This window comes from Alternaria hordeiaustralica, assembly GCF_023758085.1.
Source record: "Alternaria hordeiaustralica strain BMP 2776 chromosome Unknown scaffold_1, whole genome shotgun sequence".
Lineage (NCBI taxonomy): Eukaryota > Fungi > Ascomycota > Dothideomycetes > Pleosporales > Pleosporaceae > Alternaria > Alternaria hordeiaustralica.
In genome coordinates, this window is record NW_026056773.1 from 4,252,652 (window position 1) to 4,272,523 (window position 19,872).

Here is a 19,872-nt window from a genome sequence, read left to right on the forward strand (position 1 = left end):
CCATATCACTCGTCCTCCATCTCTTCGTCCTCATCTTCATCTTCTTCCTCCCCGGCATCAGCAGCATCCTGCCAAACATCATCATCCATATCATACGCATCCAACAGATCATCATCCATCTCCTCATCCTCATCCTCCTCGCCTTCGCCCTCACCCTCACCAGTCTCCCCCCTAGCAGCAGCCCTCTCCTTACGCTTCTTCTCCACATTCTCCTTCTGAACGCGTCTCCTCTCCTCCTTCTCCTTATTCCTCTGCGTCCACTTCTTCTCCAACTCCTGCTCCTCTTTCTTGCTCTTCTTGATGTACTCATGCCACATGATCTTGCCGCCGCAGACGTCCTCTTCGACTTTTGTGAGGCGCAGCTTCATGCGGGGGCCCAGTTCAACGAGCTTGACGGCGCGCTTCTCGACGCGGGGTTTTGAGCCGCGGGCGCGGGCGTGCGAGGTTTCGTCGCCGGCTTTTAGCTTTTCTTTTTCTTTGCGGGAGAGGACTTTTTGGCGGACGGGTTGCGCGACTTCGACTTCGGCGTCCGTGTCTTGTTCCGTGTCGGAGGCGGATGTGTAGCCGGCGGCTGAGGGGTCGAGCATGTAGTCTGCGACGTCCTGGAGGTGGAGTTAGTGGATGTTCTATATGCGTTTTGGGGAGTGACTGCTTACCTCGAGCTTGCCCAGGTTGGGAAGTGCGCTCTTCTTCTTCTCTTTGCTGCCAATGAGCTTCTCAGCTGCGTATAACCGGCGGATGGCTTTCGGTACGCCTGTGACTTTGGTTGTGATTGCGTAATGTCGCAAGCTGATTGTAACGGAGCCATTCTCTTCCGAAGGAGGCTCACGGTTGAGCAGGAGGACGCGCTTGATCGAGTGTAGAGGGGTAGTGTGCGGTTGGATGGGTGGGAACAGGCCCTGGAACATGTCTGTCACAAGCTTCTCGAGATGCTTAGGAGGTGCCTTGTCGCCGAGTCGTTCTCTTTCCGCATCGCTGGTAAGGAAGTTGTTCATGACAAGCAGAGGCGCAACTAAGAAGTCGTTTGCGCCAGCCCGTGGGCGTCTCATGGACTTGAGAATGTCTTTGCAGAGACTGTAGTTTTCGACTCGGAAATGGAGGGTAGGTCCGCGGGGGACGCGGCATAGTCTGAGATTGACGTTCCCGACTTCTGAGCGGGAGAAGAGCAGAAGATGGCTGACACCAAGCGGTCCGCACATAACAAGGAAGTCCTTTGAGGTTGTTAACTCTGGTCATGCTGTTGACTGAGTATGACATACCTTGAGCTTATTCGCCCTTCGCTCCTTCAGCCGAATGGCGGTATCGGGCTCCAGGCAGTGGCGCACATCGTTTACGAGGTCTGAGACAGATCTTCCTACTCTAGATTTTGTTAGCAAACGAGTCGGATGTTACTCGATTCGATCATACTCACTCTTGCGCGCCGATACGAATGACCATGGATTTCGGTGTCCCTGCTATCGGCTTCTTGGAAAGCTCCTTGTCGCGCACCGACTGCTTCTTCCTCGCGGTTCCTTTTCCACGAGCCATTGCGAAAACTCAGCTCTCTTGGTTGTATTGGATTATTGGCGAGTATCGTTGATGTTCGAGTGTGTGTTTCTTGCGTCGCGATCGTATAGTACCTCCAATAGCTCGGAGGGAAGCGTGGTGGTGTTGTAGAGCGAATGAGTTCGTCGCATGCAGTCGCAAACTAGAGCTGCGGCTTTCGATCTTTTAGGTGGGTCCGCCAAGATTTCGCGGTTTCTTTGGTTCCAACCGCGGTACCATAGTTCTATCGCACAACTTTTCCAGACTCGACAATCACAACAACACCATGCCTGGAGTCACGAAAAGAAAGCTTCACACGGATGCGGCCACCGTCGCCGGTGCGTCGTCGAAGAAAGTGCGACCATCGAATGCACCTGCGAAGAAAGTGCAGAAGAAGCCTGCACCACCACCAGAATCCGAGTCCGGCGATGACGATGACGCCGAAGAGAGGGACTCAACAGATGCCGAAGAAGCCCAAGATGTAGTAGGCGACAGCAGTTCAAAAGACGAAGCAGGGCCCTCTACCACCGCCGACGCAACGAGCGAAGCAGCGCAACCAGCCGCGAACGAACCGAAGAAGACCTTCGCCGATCTAGGCGTGCGCGAAGAACTCTGCGATGCAGTCGAAAACTTGAAATACGTACACCCGACTCCTATCCAGGAGCAAGCTATACCTCTAGCCCTCCAAGGCAGGGATGTCATCGGATTGGCCGAGACAGGTTCTGGAAAGACGGCAGCGTTCGTCCTACCCATTCTCCAGTCGCTACTCGAGAAGCCGCAACCACTATTTGGTCTGATTCTGGCCCCGACACGAGAGTTAGCATACCAAATCGCACAACAGGTGGATGCTTTGGGTAGCATTATCAACGTCAAGTGCGCGACGTTGGTGGGAGGAATGGATATGGTACCACAGGCCATCTCGCTGTCCAAGAAGCCTCACGTCGTAGTGGCGACACCTGGACGTCTGCTTGATCGTGAGTCACACATATACGAACCATACGTGACATCCGTACTGACCACATCCGTGTAGATCTGGAAAACACGAAAGGCTTCAGTCTGAAGCATCTGAAGTACATGGTCCTCGATGAAGCCGATCGCCTGCTCGACCTCGATTTCGGCCCCGTACTAGACAAGATCCTGAAGGTACTTCCTCGTGAAGGACGACACACATACCTATTCTCTGCGACCATGTCTTCCAAAGTCGAGAGTCTTCAACGCGCCGCCCTACAAAACCCCGTCCGCGTGAGCATCAGCAGCTCATCGCACCAAGTCGTCTCGACCCTACTACAGCGCTACATCTTCCTCCCCTTCAAGTGGAAGGATCTCTACCTCATCCACCTCCTCAATGACAACATCGGCCACCCCACAATCATCTTCACGCGCACAGTCAACGAAACACAACGTATCTCCATCCTCCTCCGCACCCTCGGCTTCGGCGCCATCCCGCTACACGGCCAGCTAGGCCAGTCCGCCCGTCTTGGTGCCCTCAACAAATTCAAGTCAAAGAGCCGCGACATCCTCGTCGCCACCGACGTTGCGGCCCGTGGTCTCGATATCCCCGCCGTTGACCTCGTCGTCAACTTCGATCTGCCGAGTGACTCTCAGACTTACGTTCATCGTGTGGGTCGAACTGCAAGAGCGGGAAAGTCGGGTAAGGCTGTCTCGTTCGTTACACAGTACGATCTGGAAATCTGGCTGAGGATTGAGAATGCGCTTGGCAAGAAGATCCCAGAAGAGGCCATCAACAAAGACGAAGCGATGGTATACGCCGAGCGCGTTGGTGATGCACAGAGGATAGCTGTTCGCGAGATGAAGGACTACCATGAGCAAAGGGGTAGCAGGGGTGGACGCGGTGGTAGAGGTGGATCGAGAGGAGGACGTGGTGGCGGTCGTGGGAGAGGTCGCGACACGATGGACACGGAAGAGGGTTAGATGTCGTGTGTCTAGGTGTCGGCTGTCGGTTTTGGCGTTTTGATCTTTTCGCGTATACCCTACGAGTTGCTTGATCCCCGACCATGTCTTGGAGAAGATGGCACCCTTGGTCAGGACCGAAAAGTTTGTGCTGCTTTTGTTTTGGATGGGGATGTGGGCGTGGGTAGATTATGATGGATTATGCGAGCATCGAATATGATATATGAACACATCGCTTTGTTTTGGACATTTTGATGGACCTAGCGGGTAGTGTGGAGGTTATAAAAGGCGTCTTTCGAGCTCACTTCTCCTGCTTTCTTACATTCAGAACTTTCTTCTCTTTATTCAAAAAGAAAAGAGAGATCCCTCATGGTTCCAAAAATATTGCCCACCTTGGCGATGTCCTCTCCAAAAAGAACGCTGCAAACGTTTATGGTTCTGCCGGTTCGTCCCATAAGTCCATCACTTTACATTTCCAATGATCTCTCACGCTCCACATGGAATTCGATATTCGAGCATTTCAACCGAGACTCACATAAGTACCTTGACCCATCACTCATGGAACTTTGAAACCCCGCTCCTGCGCATAGTATAAAATGCACTCTGCGACGGCGTCTTCTCTCTTCCTTCCATACACCAAAATCTTCTCTTCTCTGTCCAAAAACGTCAACCAAAAACCCCATGACTTGCAAAGCCTGGGTTCCTCCCGCTTATGTTCTCCGCACAAACTGAGGAAGACACCGACTATGACTCCGCCTTTCGGTACCATCCTGCTCATACCTCATCATCAAAATACCTTTCCATATTCTACATGGTATATGCTATCCGAATGTTTGAGTTGAGACTTGCTGGAATGCGCTGGCCATCTGGCCATGCAAATTCGGAAGCTCGTGACTATGGATGACTATATAAGCCGTCTCTCGTCTTGATGTTTCTTCCCTTCTAATATACAAGATCTTTATTCTTGATCACCAAAACAAGGTGACCATGACTCCATGTTTTCAAAATCGCTCGGGAAGAGAGCCATGTCTCCTTCAGGAAAGACGACGATCTTTCGCGCATGGCGCTGCCTCTCGGTGCGGTTTAGCTATCGATCTCGATGATACGTTTGTGGCTATAACACAAAAGAACAGTCTTCTATACTCCAAAAGCATCAGATCCAGCGTCAATGTGTTGTGGGGCATATATCATAATATTACATCAAGAATATCGCCTATCAACAGTTCAAATACACTGTTCACGAGTTCACTCGCACGAGAAGAATGTCGTGTAACATGGCAAATCTCACAAGAGCGGCAGAGTCATGAACACTTCATATGAATCTTGAGTAGTGTTTTGAACAACACGCATGAGGTTGAGAGTAAGAGTGAAGTGCTGCATAGTCCTTTTATCCCGACACCAACGCTAATCACATACGGCTGTTGAGCCAAGGTTTTACATAGTTCAAGATTTTAAAACAAACTCTGGATCATTCACCGCCCATAGAGCAATTTTTGGAGGCCACATCGTTCTGTTCGGCGGCGTTTCCCGATCATCAGTCATAATACTGGCTTCTTTTTGGAAGTGCGATAGACTGAACGACATTTTTGGATAAACGCGCGGAGTGCGGGAAAGCAGCCATGCGAGGTGACGAACGGACTTTTGGAAGAGAACAGGAACAGTCCATGTGACTTGGTTGGCCTGTTTTGAACACTCAAGCTTGAGCGAGTGGATAATGAAGGGGAAGAGGAAGAAAGGACTGAGAGGTATCTATACGTTCCTGTATCACTTGTTGAAGTGACATTTATAGTTCCAATGAAAGCGGCGAGAGATGTTACTTAATGATAAACGTTTTTGGAATTGAGCAAGTTGCAGACGACAGAATCCATGTCTGGTAGCATGATGGTTTTTGAAAGACCACGTATTCGTATAGTTCAGCTGTTTTCGGGTTTTGAACATATAGAAGAGCGATGATTATTTCAACGCTCACGGCGAGGAAAACGGAAGTAGAAGAAGAAGGTCAGGAACGGACGGTCATGCAAGAGCAACCACGAGGTTTGGAAGTCTGCTGGCAGGAAACATGTAGTTGCCAGGGTGCGTTTTGGAAGTTTGAGAAATTTGATGAGAATCTTTGAGATGGTAGATAGCTTCATACCGTTATGGCACGCCACATACCTGACTGATTTCGTTGTTTCCTCAGCCGCCGGCACAGCACATCTACCGGCCCATTGTCGTTTTTATTGAGTGAGACCGCCGCGGAGAACAGGAGACACATGGAGCGTCGCTTCTCATATTTTGCTATCCATAGCTTGGCATATAGTTGGGTTTGGTAATCGGAGGTTTTGGGTGGATGATGACGAGAAGTATTGATCCCGATGAGGTTTTGAAGTACACCAAAACGGGATTGGAAGACTGCACATGCACATGTTGGATGTGTTTTTGAGAGGAAAGCACAGGAAGCCCATGTTGAGGTGGAAATTAAGGTTTGGTATCTTTGTGCAAAGGGGTGGATGATAAAAGGAAGGAAGCAGAGTGTCTGAGCGGGCTTTTATATCTGATTAGGCGTTATAGTTCGAGAAATTCAGTGCAGGCGCCGAGACACATGCAACAGTTTGTTGCGTCTTTCTGAGTGAGTGAATTGTTTTGATGCCAAAAGACATGGTGTAGGCGATCTGCTGTTTTCGAGAAGCCCCGACACTCACATGAGTGAGCTTCCATTGGGGTTTAGAAAGTTGGAAGGAAGAAGGATCTGTTGGCGCTCGCTCTGAAGGAGGAGAAAATAGCATTTGGTAGAGGCAAAGCCGCAAAGCCATGCCACAACTAGCGTGGGATCTTCGAGACTTTGGAAACTGGGAATACTACATGTCTAAAAACTCAAGACTTTTTGAAGGAGTAAAAGGCTGACGCCGCACATGAAGAGGACGTAAACCGAGTTTGGGAAAGAATGAGTCCTCGGCAGGACACAATAGCCATTAGCTTTCGGATTCAGCTTTTCTGCACCCATCTGTCCTTGGCATGCGGTTTTGGAAGATGGTGGAAATGAGTAGATGATAGAAGAAAGACTCGGCCCAAATCAGCTCTACTTATATACCCCTCTCCTGCCTAGATCGGCGTACCCGCAGTACCCTTCTCCATCTCCTCACAAATCTTACCCAACTCCTCAATCACAACCTGATGGTCATCCCACTGCTTCAGACCACTCACAACAACCACTGCAACCGGCCCATCACAGTTCTTGATGTAAATCGGCACGCCACCACCATGAATCGCGTAATCTTTCGCCGTCTCGCCGAGCCCCATCTTGGCCTTGAACTTCTCCTCATCGCCCTCAAATTGGTTCTGCAGACGCCACGTGCTTGCGTTGAAGCGGATGACGGCTGCGCGTTTGCGGCTGACCCAAAAGTCGTTGTCTAGGGCTGTGCCGGAGTGGGTTACCTACTTCATATCAGCAAAGCAAATATACGTGTTGATCATGGTACTCACGGCGTGGAAGAGCACATGACCTGGCGTGCTGATGGTAGAAATATCTACAACAGCCGGTCGCTCAAAGGTAAGCAGGCGTGTGCGGAGGTTGTAGCCCAGCTTGAACGCAATGCCGGAGTCCCAGTGTGGCAGCAGAGCGGCCTTTTCTTGCTTCTTGATGGTTTCGACATCGCGGGGTGCTTCTGACAGGCCCACGTGTTGCGGGATCTGGATGTCGTCTGTCGCCATTCTGAATGTTGTTCGTTGCGGTGGTTAAAGTGGCGTAGATAGGCGATCAATGTATGTGGTAGCAGGCGTCAAGTAATTGTTGGTCTGCCCGCGAAATAGTGGCTGATGCAGAAGGATATATCTCCGATAACATGTTGAGATGCCATGGCCGAAATCTAGATCGCCGATGTCATCCGTTGGCAGAGCTTTTCATAAATGTGGCTCTGCCGGCAGGCGGAGGCTCCGCATTGTTGCGCTAATTCCCCGCCATCATCGATCTTCCGCAGAGCCGCGTCGGGTCGCGCTCCTACTCTCTCGACACGCTCAGCTACCGACGCGTTTTCACGCGTGATATTTGTCGCAGCGACCTTAGCATGTCTTTGAAGGGCCACAGGGTGATGTGGCGCGAAAAGTACACGTGTTTACTTCGTTTAGAGGTTGTGACGCTGGCCCTGCCTTCCCTACGGCAACTTCGATCGGGGCTCACGACGACCCCCAGCTTTACATTACCAGGTGCGAAGGAAGAATAGAGTGCGCCTTTGACTCAGACTGCGGTCTGGTCCTGGGTTGGGCTAGGTCCATTATCAGGTGCGGCGCGTGTAATGGGTAGCCGCTACGCGGCACGCAGTATGAGAAAGAGAAGGACAGGACGTTGCGACCACCGAGACCATCGCAAACACTCACGTCATCATTGCAGCCCCCACACAGGCCCTTGAAACGACACGTCGATGAAGACATAATCTGCCTTCGCGAGACGCTGATGCTATTCAGGTCCGCGATCCGACGTACCTCGCTGACATCAGCGAACGCAAATACCTGATACTCGACGGCAAGGCGAATGTACGTTTCAACAATGTTGCTACGCAGATCTTTGGAGGCTCTGCGCAGCCATTCTGTCGCGGTCACTTCTCCAGCTCATTGAACTCAGAGAATATGGGTAATCTGGCTAAAAGAAGCGCGTCTAGCGGACAGCTGGACTCCTCTTTGACCCTTTGAGCAGAACTCACGTTGATCGAGACGGACCTTTTTCCAACACAAAGATATCTTTCAGTCGTCCTATGCAGCGTCTATTCAAACCTCCGTGCCGCAGGACCGGTATGTTGTTCTGATCCAAAGATAAAGTACCTCGAATATGCCTTATGCCCCTCGACGTCAGAACAAGCTGGCCATTTTAAACCTGAGGGAGGCGTCAGGCATCCGAACAGTACTGTTTTCTCGTCGGCATGGATCCATTCCGTTTGTCATTGTGGGCTGGTCAAAGTGAGTGCTCTATTTCTGTTCATGTGTCTGAATATATGAAGAAGGCATGACTCCAAAAGCGAGACCATACATGCACATTCAGCAACGACTACTCTCATACCACTTTGTACACATTACGATTTTCGCATCCATCAGACTACTGCTTCTTCGATTGGTTGTTCGCGGCAATTGAGCACCTCTTTATCCGATTCGCTGTGAACTTCCCCGCTTCGCCAAGGCTTCCGACATGGTTCACATCTCGCGCGTTGTTCTGGGAGCAATCGCAGTCTTCCTTACACACATCACTATTGGAGCCGCTACAACTGGGCCTGCTGTCTCCCTCCGTCACAGGATGGCTACCAATGACGAAGTGGGAACTGGATCAACCAGCCCCATCGATTCGGCCAACCCCGTGGTGAAATCATCATGCGCCCCCTCAGACAACAAGGGAAACGAGGGAGATACATGCCAGCAGGATTCAAATGACGCCTCTCCAGCAGGGACCATGGAGACTACGAAGCGCGTCAAGAGAGAGGAAGATATTCCCAGAGCCTATCTCCTCAGCACCATTGACGGCATCAACAGAGCCCAATACGAAGAGTGGGCCAAGAAGCCGCCGCTTGGTGACAAGGAAGGTGACATAATCGCTTTCGATGAGCTCGAATATGTTTCTTGTCAATATCTCAATCTTACTGACGCTGAGGCCGCTATTGTGCGCCAGGATCCTATCATAAGATTCATCGAGCGAATTACTGAAGACGATGGCGAGCTGCGCGTCATCCCTCCGCAGGAAGATCCGAGTTCACTACTTCCAAGTTCACTTCATGTCAAAGCTCAGGCACTCAACCAGAGGGATGAGAGTGCAGCTCATCTCCAGTTGCTATCAGCCAGGAACCAGAGAAACGACCCCACAAAGCTACCGAATTATGTGTTCGAGCCTTCACTCGGAAAAGGTCAAACGATCTACGTCCTCGATAGTGGTTATCGTAAGAGTCACCAAGAATTCGATGCTTCGGAGCGCGAGGTTCGAGACTTTACTGTTGCTAACCGATACACATTCGCTGGTATTGGGCTCACGCCAGATCAACAAGGTCCAGAGGATATGACGGATGTCACTGGTCACGGCACTATGGTTGCGAGCATCGCAGCCGGATACGTCAGTGGTGTGGCTTCGAAAGCAAACCTTGTTGTCGTGAAGATGAGGAATTGGGCCAAGAACCCTTTGAACCCTGAACGACCTGATCTTAAACCACGTGGCGTTACGGACTCAGCGCTAGAGTATGCCTTCGCGTGGACAAGAAAGGACATTAGGAAACAACGGCTTGAGAATCCCGACCCTAATGCAAGGTACATTATCAACCTATCTTATGGTAAGTGTTGCCTTCCACGACCTGGTCCTAGACCACACTAACAACAGTTCAGGCTGGGACAAAGAAGAGCATCCTGGTAAGATTGCGGTATTGGAGTATGCACTCGCGGAATGCAAGAAAGACGGTGTCACGCTTGTTATCGCCGCGGGTAATGATGGAGAACATCGCACTCTGGATTCTCTCATACCGCAAACCTATGGCACCGACGATAGGTTTGAAATGATCACTGTGGGTGGCGTGGACCAGACCGGGAAGTATTACGCACACACAGTCCAAGGCATGGAGGGCCAAGGCGGCCAAGTCGATGTATACGCCGACGCAGTTCAAGTTGTTGGTGCGAAGCATGACGACAAGGATGACTCCACTGCGCCAGTTGATGGAACTTCCGCTGCGGCACCAGCCATAGTAAGTATTCGGCAATATCTTCAACCTAGCACAAGACGCTAATGAAGGAAGGCCGGACTCGCTGCATATCTCTTCAGTATCCCGGGACTAAGCAGCAACTGGGGCGACGACACTGCACCGGCAGACATGAAGAAGTTCATGTTGAAGAACTCTGAAGTCAGGAACGACAATCCGTTTAAAGAAGGCGATGAATATCCTACATCGCCAAAGCCCGACAAGGAGAGCCTCAAAGTACCATACAATCTGGCGCAGAATACGTACGATATCTTCCTTGCCTCAAATCATCATGAACTAACTCGGCCACAGACTGTGCGATCTTCCCGATGCGGCAGCCAAGCGTTCTCTCTTCACAAAGCGAGCCCCAACACCCGAGAAGTCGGTCCCAGGCCGCCCGATCATCGAGGGTGGCGAAGTCGTCAATGAAGATCTGAAGAATGTTCGTCACCTTCTCCAAATTGCGACGAAGACCATGAACTAACAACACTCCAGGAGATCTGCAACTTCCACAACCGTCCCGCCCCAGAAACCGAACCCGAACAAACACCAGAAGCACCGGCCCCAACCCCAAACACAGCGGGATGCGAAATTCGCGGAAAGGGCATAGGAGCTGGGGAGTTCAAGATCACAGGATCTGGATGGGGTGACGAAGCGTCGCTCAAGGAGAAGTTCGGTGATTGGGCGTTCGGCTATACTGGTGGCGATTCTTTCACGGCTACGTTTATGACTGCCATGGAGCCGGGTGAGGTTGAGAAGGCTGTGAGGGAGATGTCAGGGCTTGGCGATGTTACTTGTACTTAGGTGATGATGGAGACTAGAGGATGGCGCACACGAGGGGTTGGTTCGGATGGCGAACGAGGCGTTTTGGAATTGGGCTGCGCTTCTGCATGCATACTTAGAAACGATGCTTCATCAGGATATGCTATCACTGCCCGCAGCTCTATCGGGTACACACGGGCTCTTCTCTCATATACTGGTTCTGATTCGTAACTTGGTGACATGGTTGTGTGAATACCAACTTTTGCAAAGAAGAAACACATCAGATCTTCGAACTGACTTTTTGGCATTGAGTACTAGAAAAGGCATCGACGCACCTCTCAGAGACATCCGTTTTTCTGAAGAATATTTTGGTATAATCGCCTCAAAGCTCCGTGATCCATGACCTGAAGGAGTGAGAAGGGAAGCGGCAAGTATTATTACAGCAAAAGAGGCTAAGCGCACTTCTCACATGGCGACAGAGCATGCATCTTTCAGGATGTCGGGCGGGCATAGACTTGCGATGATAGAATTTGAAGTGCCCGAGGATAGTATGGACCCGAACATGCGATGATGGTGTTTAAGCTTTGGAAATTTTATGGAACTGGTCGACTGAAGTTGTGAAGAAGAAGCAAAAGCCGAACGACTAGAAGTTTTTACACTGCGCATCTGTATCATGCACTAATGAGTATATCCTTTTGAAACATCTGAAAGTTTATTCCGCATGTAAAGTTAGGGTAGTTGTTTCTTGACTGCTGCAAAGTCATTTGGGTGTGGTGCGGTCTTTTTCGAACTGTGTAGTGCAAGCCACAAGTGGCGGAAAGACATGGGTGCCTGGCTTTGTATTTTGAAGAACAGCAAAAGCGCAATTTTGATGGAAGAAGATAGAGGAGAGAAAAGGTAGCGTTTTATATCGAACGTCAGCCCACGAACGCTAGAAGGTACCACGGCAAGTCGAACGAGCCTGTCGCCATGAAGAAGCAGCTCGGACCTTTTCAATTGCCAAATCCAAGACCATGACCTGTTTCGCGGCCCTTTTCGATAATTGGTATGTCTAGAGATGCTGACAGGCAGGAAGCCACATGGCTTTTAATTCGCTGTATTTAGGAAACAATAAAGATCTGTAGGTGTCTTAAGGAAGATGTTGATCAGACAGCAGAAGCTTTTGTAGTCGAAAGGCGACAGTCTTGCAGAAACATTTGTCGATGTCCAATCGCTTTTTGTATAAATGCAGCTGGCATGTCAGATCTTGCAAGCGGAACTCGAAAAGATGAAGAGACAGGAAGACATGGCCAGTTTGAGTGTGGCTTTCGGTGGCATAAACGGCGAAGGGAGACCACCACTCACCGTCCTGCTCAATCGACGTTTTTGGTATGCAGGATAGCGCAAAGTGAAGTTAGTAGATAGGACACTCGGCGTGAGAAGATCTGCTCTTATACCAGCACCAGCGCCCGTACTTTCCGCACCCTCGTTTGCCGGCATATACTGGTGACGTCAGATACCTCGTCTTCGCGTCACGCCTTGCGCATCTTTTGCATCGCAGATGCATCAACACCACGCGTCTTCATTTCGCGCATCGCGTTCTTATTCTATCCTTTCGAGCGACGGAAGATTCGGGCTGTTCGGTAATTGCTACCCCGATAACCGAGTGCGGGTTAACCCTGGACGATGCGGGGACTCCGCGTCGGCGTCATTCCTTGAATCTATTTCCGCAACTTCTAACGTGTCTGAATTGCGGAGATGAGGCTAGCCTGTTGATGGCGTTGCTAAACCCCTTGCGACAAATTGGGGAGATGATATCTTCCGGTGGCGTTGGAGATGGCTTCGGTATAAGTACTGAGCGCTTGGCGCAACACTCGCGATCGTGTGGAGTAGACGCCAGTCAGTATCTCAGACTTATCGAATCAGCCGCTTGGTGATTTTGAGTATCTCGTCCCAGTATGAAGTTCCACACATCGTTACCGTATCTTCTGGGCTTCATCACCGCGGCCTCGGCGCTACCCCAAAGCATCTCCGAAAGACACGCAGGCGCAGCTACAAGAGCGACCGTACCAACCATCTGGATTGCAGGCGACTCTACCACCGCACCAGATGGAGGGCACAACGGTACAGAAGGCTGGGGACAATATCTCCGGTACTCATTCGGCACCAACGCCAAAGTGAACAACTCCGCTTATGCCGGACGATCCGCGCGCTCGGTACGTCCACTCTCTCTACTTCTTTCACAACACGGAATCATGGACAGAACTGGCTAACACGTAGCGAAAATAGTTCACACGCGAAGGCCGCTTCGACAGAATAGCCAAAGCCCTCCAACCCGGCGACTGGGTCATAATCGAGTTTGGCATCAATGACGCCGGCACGCTTCAGAATGGCTCGACCAGCTCAACAGGAGATAAAGGCCGTCCGTCATGCCCTGGTGTGGGCGATGAGACGTGTGATGTGACTTTCAAGTACGCCACCCGACAGCCACACCCATCAACATTGACTAACATATTCACCCGCGCGATAGTAACGCCACGGAAGTCGTCCACACATTCCCCTCCTACATCAAAACCGCAGCATCCACTTTCCTCTCCCTCGGCGCCTCCGGCATCGTCATAGCATCGCAACTGCCCACCAACGTGTGGGAATCGGGTAGTTACAGCTTCACGCCCGGAAGATTTGCCTACTACAATATGTATGTAACATCACCCGGCCGACCACATCAATGTCCGCCATCTGAGATTTTGAGGAACAAAGAACGAGTCTGACTAACATTCGACACAGGCTATCGGCCATCGAACTAGGTGGCCCAGCATCACATGTGTACTTCGTTCAGCATGGGAGTTACGCAGCGCAAGCGCAGAAGCTATTGGGAAAGGAGGTGGTGGATAAGGAGTATCCGATGGATCACACGCATACCGCGCCGTTTTTGGCGGATGTGGTACGTTCTTGCAACTCCTCTCGCCCATCGCTACTGTCTTCTCCGTTTTTTCGAGCATTTGTCTCTTTCGACTGCTTTTTGTTTTGTGTTTGAGAGAGTACTTGGCTAATAAGGAGAACAGCATAGCCAGGCTTTTGTACTGGGTTTGAGGTGCGGAACTAGTCCGTTGGCGGGGCTAGTGGTCAATGCTACAGCGAGGATTGAAATGGAGAGGGGAAGCTGTTTGCCTGCTAATGCGACGCTGCCGATTTAGGTGTCAGACATGGTCTTAAATGCGTGGTCGACTTCAGCGGGAGACATGATATCTTGAGCTCGGACATTTGGAAGGGATTCGGGAAGGCGAACACGCAGTTCTCATCGTGCATAACCTTGGTTTCTTTTCAGACTCTGCAGAACCATGCATGCGATGGCGAGATCTTTCGATGACACAGCGCATTACTGTATAGTCGGAATAATGGAGCGAGAGGAGCGCAAATGGTCATGCATTTGCCACCAGCTTCTTTGGAATCCAGTTCGCAACTTTTGAAGTATGCGAGCTTCAAAATAGAAGTAGAGGTAAAGAGATGGTGTCGCGGGTATATTCCAAGAAACGCCAGAAGCAGTGCAATAACTTCTGAGAATATTCGAGAATGGCAAACGCGCAGCTCTCATGAGTAGATTGTAGAGGTCTTTTGGACTCAGAAGAACATGTATGATGGCGGACGTGAATTTAGTAATGCAGCGCAAGATCGTGTCTTCTTAATCAACAAACGAGAGGAGCCGAAACAGCCATCAGCCCATTTTCAATCAGCTTAGACTTTACCATCTATGTTTCGAAGTGTGAGGTATAGAAGTAGAAGTTTGAGAGAAGTATAGTAGATGTTTTATAAGCAACTCCGCAAACCGAGGAACACTTGCTAAAGACCTTTGAGCAAGGCGAAGCGCGACTCTCATACACAGCTTGATTTCTCTTTTTGGACTTTGCAGAACATGGTCCAGTTCTTTATCATTCTTGGTGTGTTGAAAGCCTACATACTCAAATATTGAGGTCAGAACGGGCTGGAATAGACGCAGTAGTAGTAGCAGAAGAGAGAGAAAAGCGAACATGCTGCTCTGGCCTTCATCTTTTCAATTTACCACGCACGTTTTGAAGTACGTGAATGTATGGAAAGAGAAAGAAAGACAGTTTCGCTGGCATTTTATATGGAACGCCATGCGCCAAGAGTTAGTTTCTGAGAAGATTGGAAACAGGCGAACCGCAAAGCTCTCATAATCAAGGTCTTGGGGGTGTTCTGGAGTCTGCAGAACATGGCTTGGATCTATGCCGATTTCGGCAGCATGGTAATGTCGCCTCTGTGCAGAGTCGATGCAACAGGAGAGAGGAGCAGGAACGGCCATTCGAAGGCTGCTTGTTTTCTTTTGGAGGTCACCTCCCGAGTTTTGAAGTACGTGTAGGTAAGAGGGAAGAAAGAAGGACGACTCCGTGGACACTTTATATGCAATGTCAGATGCAGAGCAGTGCCTTAAGAAGCTTCTTGGATTGCGAAACACACAGATCTCATGCGTATTGATAGGTAATGCTTTGGTTCTGGACGCCAGGACATTTGTATGACCGAAGCGCAGTTTGGTGACATCGCGCAATCGCTTTTATAGGACTTCCGTCAACACAAGAGGAGAGAAGAGCACACACATTCTCATTTTAGTGCTCTTCTAAAATCCCAGGACCCATAAACGAGATCCCTGTTTATTTTGGAGTAGAAAAGAGGGAAATAGCAAAAACGTTGTGTGAAACGCCACGGAGAACCAGGTATAGCTTTAACAACACAGGGAGAGAGCAAAACGGCCATTGCTTCGATTTTTGACTTTTTAGGAACCCCAGGAATCATTGCTGGTAGCAAAGATATTTTAGAGTGGAATAGAGGAGCGTAGTGATCATTTTTTGTGAGACATGGCGGCCTAATGAACGAGTACGATCTCGTTGACACGAGAGGGGAGCAAACCGCACATCGCTTCAGCCTCTTTTGACTTTGGAGAACTAGGAGTTATGTTTGGGAGCATCTCGAATTTTGGAGCAGAAGGAAGAAATGCGGTAATTGTTTAAGATACACAGAAAGAGAAGCACCATGTGAGATAATGGTGGCTTTTTCGAGGAAGACGAGCGCACGACTCCCATCAGGAAGTGTATGAACTGTTTTCTGTCGGACACACATTTGAAGGTCTCTGGGGATTTTAATTTGCACATATCGTAATGCGCAAGAACTTTTGATGGAAGAGAAGGCGAAAAGCCAGACGCTAACATCAAGGTTTCAGCTCGCTTTTTCGAGAAAACCGACTGGTTGTTTTGGGGTGTTGGAGAATACGTGGAAAGGTGCAGCGTAGTAGGTATTTTATACAATAGGCCAAGAGACCATGTGACACTAGAGAATACGTTTAGAAGTTTAGAAAGGGCGAACGCACAGCTCTCATCAACGTCCGATATATCGATTTTGGGTTTGGGACAGACATGCGCAAGTTAGCTACATCTTTTGGTGATACAGCAACGCGACAGTTACTGCAGTTTGAGGAATAGTGGAGAAGGTAGGGACAGACATTGCTCTTGGCCGTGTATGTTTTGGAATTTTGGGCTCACATTGTTGGAGTGAGAGAAGTAAGGAGGAGAAATCGAAGCGCACTTCCGTAGAAGATTTATTTAGGAATTCTGAGACATAATCCGCTTGGGTGGCTTTTTCAGGGAGGCAAGCACACAGCTCGTCGCCGAACATGCTGTTAGATTTGGTTTCTCGGACAGACATCGCGTGAAACGTTGTTGTTTTGGACATGCGTGGCTAGTCGTCAAATTTTCGGAGGAGAAACCGGCGGCGACGGCCATACATTGATGGAATCTGGATTTTTTTTGGTAACGGGGGCTCACATTGTTGGAATGCGAGAAGTAAAGAGGAGAAGTGGAAGCGCGCCGTCGTGGAAGTTTTATACGGAAAATCCGAGACATAGAACGATTTGATAGTGATTTTGGAGAGGCGAGCCCACCGCTCATGGATAGGTATACCGGTGATTTTGGGATTCGGACAAACATGGATTTGATGGCGATATTTTTCGATGTTTTGGACAAACATGCAGTGATCGACGCCAAAATCTTGACACATACAAAGTTGCAGCCGTGATTTTTGGAGAAAGCGGAGGCAGAGACGGCCATGGACGAGGGGCGCGAGATTTTGGAAAACACAATTATGGGTTGGCTGAAGGATGAAAAGATATGAAACATGGGGAGCAATTCAGCTTTTATATGCACTGCCAAGCGCGCAAAAACGAAGTCAGCGGAGATCGATGTAGTAAAGTGTCGCACATCACATGAGCAATCTTCAAAGATCTTTCGATGCTGACAAATTGGTATCATTACGCATTACTTTCTTTCTCAATCATTGATCAACAAGCTATCATACAACATCCTCATCCTCTTAACTAATTACATGGCTCATAGGCCTCATCCGCTAACTTTACATGTCCACAATGCTACAGTAGCGTCATGACATCCACCTTCTCATCTCTCGTCGCACAGACTTAACCAGCCTGGTACAGACCAAGAGCAACAACGTGGGGGTTGATCATGCTCAAGTTGAAGGGAGTCAAGAACGGGTTGGCATCAGTCAGCGCAACGAACATGGTACCGTTGACGGATGGGTCACCCTCGTAGACTTCAGCAGCGGGCTGGTATGTGAAACCAGTGTTCTCGCCGGTGACCTCAAGGGGCGTGTATGTCAAGTTCAGCTGGCTGACCCAGGCAACGTACGCGGGGGCGCCGGCACTGGTATCCGTGACGTAAGAGTTGTTGGGGCCGACAGCCTGACCGGGCTTCTCCCAGGTGAAGTTGATCTTCTTGCCGGGGAAGGACAGGGGTTCGCTGTGGTTGCGCGCGATGGCAGGGCCGCAGGAGTAACCTGGGTGCTCGGTGCCGTTGATGTTGACGCAGGACTCATCGGCGGGGATGGTAGAGTCAGAGGGGTCAGCGATGCGGTCGCCAACTACCTCGTGGGGCTTGGTGTCGTTGGGCGAGAAGCGGTTGGGGTTGGCCTGGTTGTCGATAAGCAACGTGGGGAAGTTTTGCCATGCGAGACGGGTTGTGTTCTCAGGGCACGAGCTGATGTAGGGTGCCAGGTAGGTCCATGCCCAAGACTGCGGGATACCGGTCTCGAACCATACGGGCTGGGGCGCAAGGCCGAGCATTTGGCGGAAAGACATTTGCTGGCGGGCCTCGGTGGCAATGGACTGGGAGAGGAGGGAGGCAACCTCGCGGGAGTCCAGGTGAGCGAGGAAGCCCCAGACGCCAGACTCGCCCCAGCGGGTGAGCTTCTGGTTGAAGTCGATGAACTCTCGGACGGTGCGGTAAGGGTAGTTATAGGTGCACTGGGGAGGAGCAGTCTCGCCGAGCATGTTGGTCAAGAGGGTGGCGTGGCCACTCTCTTGCTGGGCCATGAAGGCAATGTAGGCGCGGTCCTCAGCAGTCAGACCAGCGTCGAGGAAATCCTCTGCGGAGAAGATGGCGAGACCGTTGTTGAACAGGTCGAGTTCGATCCATTCCTGGTAAAGACCCAGGGTGATAGACTCGTAGTCGAAGTCGCTGTTCACCATGTAGCGGGGCTCACTGCCGTTGGTACCGAGACCACCAGCGGGCGTATAGGGAATGGGCATGGGGTTCTGGGGCTTGCCATTGGTGTTGTAGTAGGTAGCGGTGGGGTTTGGGGGCATGGGTGCGATGGCGGTGCCGATAGTAGTAGGCGCCTTGGCAGCTCCAGTGGTGGTGGGAGTGCCATCGTATGGGCCATGGCTGGTTGCGCCAGTGACATCTGAACTCCTTCGGGGAGGAGCTGAGCCAGGTGCGGTGGGGATGGCAGCAACCTGAGAGTCAGGACCGAAAACCGAAGCGGGGGTGGCAGCTGGCGTGAAGGTAACGGAGAAGCTGGCATCCGCGTTGGTGTAGCCTGGGACGTCTTCAGTCGGCTTAGCAGCGCTGTAGCCGTCCTGGGGCGCAGGAGCGGCAGCAGCAAAAGCTGCGAGTACCGAAGTGGTGAAGAAACTCTTGGTCAACATCTTGAAGTCGATTGTCGGGTCGAGGTGTTGTGCGGCTGGGACAATGGACGGCGTCTGTAATGATTATATACACGCATCGCGCATCAGTGACCGCATCGCGTCAACGCTACTTCCTACTGATTTCACATCGATGACCACAAGCGTCGCCGCCGAAAAAGGTTTAACACCTATGATTTCATGACTGAACGGATGCGGTAGTGCAAGCCGCGAATATCGAAAAGTCGGCCATGACATGGGAATCTCGGGATTGGCATCGGGAAGACATTTCGGACAAATCAGAAGATGCACTGCTGCATCTTGCCTGCTCTGTGCTCCTCAATGCCTGCTGGGAAACCTGGGCGCTGCGCGAACGCGTGCGTGCAGGGGGCGTGTTTTCCACGATTTGCCGCGTGCAGACAACGTGACGACGTGATGACATGGTGGAGCGTTTAAGTTTTGAGCCGCTAGTGCTCCCGCCCCGCAAGAGATCAACAACGATAATTAACAAAACCGGGTTCCTTCCAAGGCTTCGGCGATGTCGCCAGTGCTCTTTGGGAGTAGCTCAACGCTTAAGCATACACCTGGTCTACATTTGTTGCTGAGAAATCTCGACCGGTACATCCAGATACTCGCCCCCGCGGAGCGGCCAACCCAGCAATTCAAATCGCACTCGCACGGTGACCCCAGGCTCGGGTAAACTTCAGAATTCTGCAGGTACAGAAGCAGGCCCATCTCCGCTTGGCCGCTTACCGATAGCGGCCATGTGAGCGCGCTCCATGCATGCTGCAGCGTGTGGATCGTAGATGCTGGAAAAAGCTCTGGCCGACAAAAAAAAAAACGTGCATCTGCGATAATATGGACAAGGAAGATGGGCGCATTACCGATGCAGCTTGCATGTCTACCCCTTACCTAAGCACATCGGACGATGACGTTGGATCTGCGCAACGCGCGCCGATGTTTGACGAACGGCGAACATCATGGGTGCCACGCGAGATGATTATTGGAGAGGCTGCGGGAAAACAACGCACCAAA

General features: G+C 50.8%; 5 protein-coding genes across 5 annotated transcripts; 2 read left to right on the top strand and 3 right to left on the bottom strand.

The window, feature by feature from the left end:
• Nucleotides 1-5: 5 nt before the first annotated feature.
• On the bottom strand, nt 6-1,527 carry J4E84_001371 (uncharacterized protein; the record flags this gene model as incomplete). The annotated part of the gene is made up of 4 exons (XM_049384003.1): nt 6-602; nt 657-1,211; nt 1,260-1,359; nt 1,412-1,527. 4 exons carry the CDS (start codon nt 1,525-1,527, stop codon nt 6-8), a joined length of 1,368 nt encoding a protein of 455 aa, XP_049249521.1.
• Nucleotides 1,528-1,810: 283 nt separating this feature from the next.
• RRP3 (ribosomal RNA processing protein) lies at nt 1,811-3,456 on the top strand (the record flags this gene model as incomplete). The annotated part of the gene is made up of 2 exons (XM_049384004.1): nt 1,811-2,498; nt 2,555-3,456. 2 exons carry the CDS (start codon nt 1,811-1,813, stop codon nt 3,454-3,456), a joined length of 1,590 nt encoding a protein of 529 aa, XP_049249522.1.
• Nucleotides 3,457-6,516: 3,060 nt separating this feature from the next.
• Nucleotides 6,517-7,125, bottom strand: J4E84_001373 (uncharacterized protein; the record flags this gene model as incomplete). Its single annotated transcript, XM_049384005.1, has 2 exons — nt 6,517-6,849; nt 6,898-7,125. 2 exons carry the CDS (start codon nt 7,123-7,125, stop codon nt 6,517-6,519), a joined length of 561 nt encoding a protein of 186 aa, XP_049249523.1.
• A 1,465-nt stretch (nt 7,126-8,590) lies between these two features.
• Nucleotides 8,591-10,916, top strand: J4E84_001374 (uncharacterized protein; the record flags this gene model as incomplete). Its single annotated transcript, XM_049384006.1, has 5 exons — nt 8,591-9,713; nt 9,766-10,118; nt 10,170-10,375; nt 10,425-10,554; nt 10,608-10,916. The coding sequence occupies 5 exons, from the start codon at nt 8,591-8,593 to the stop codon at nt 10,914-10,916; spliced, it is 2,121 nt and encodes a 706-aa protein (XP_049249524.1).
• A 6,418-nt stretch (nt 10,917-17,334) lies between these two features.
• On the bottom strand, nt 17,335-18,861 carry J4E84_001375 (uncharacterized protein; the record flags this gene model as incomplete). The annotated part of the gene is made up of 1 exon (XM_049384007.1): nt 17,335-18,861. The coding sequence occupies one exon, from the start codon at nt 18,859-18,861 to the stop codon at nt 17,335-17,337; it is 1,527 nt and encodes a 508-aa protein (XP_049249525.1).
• Nucleotides 18,862-19,872: the final 1,011 nt, after the last annotated feature.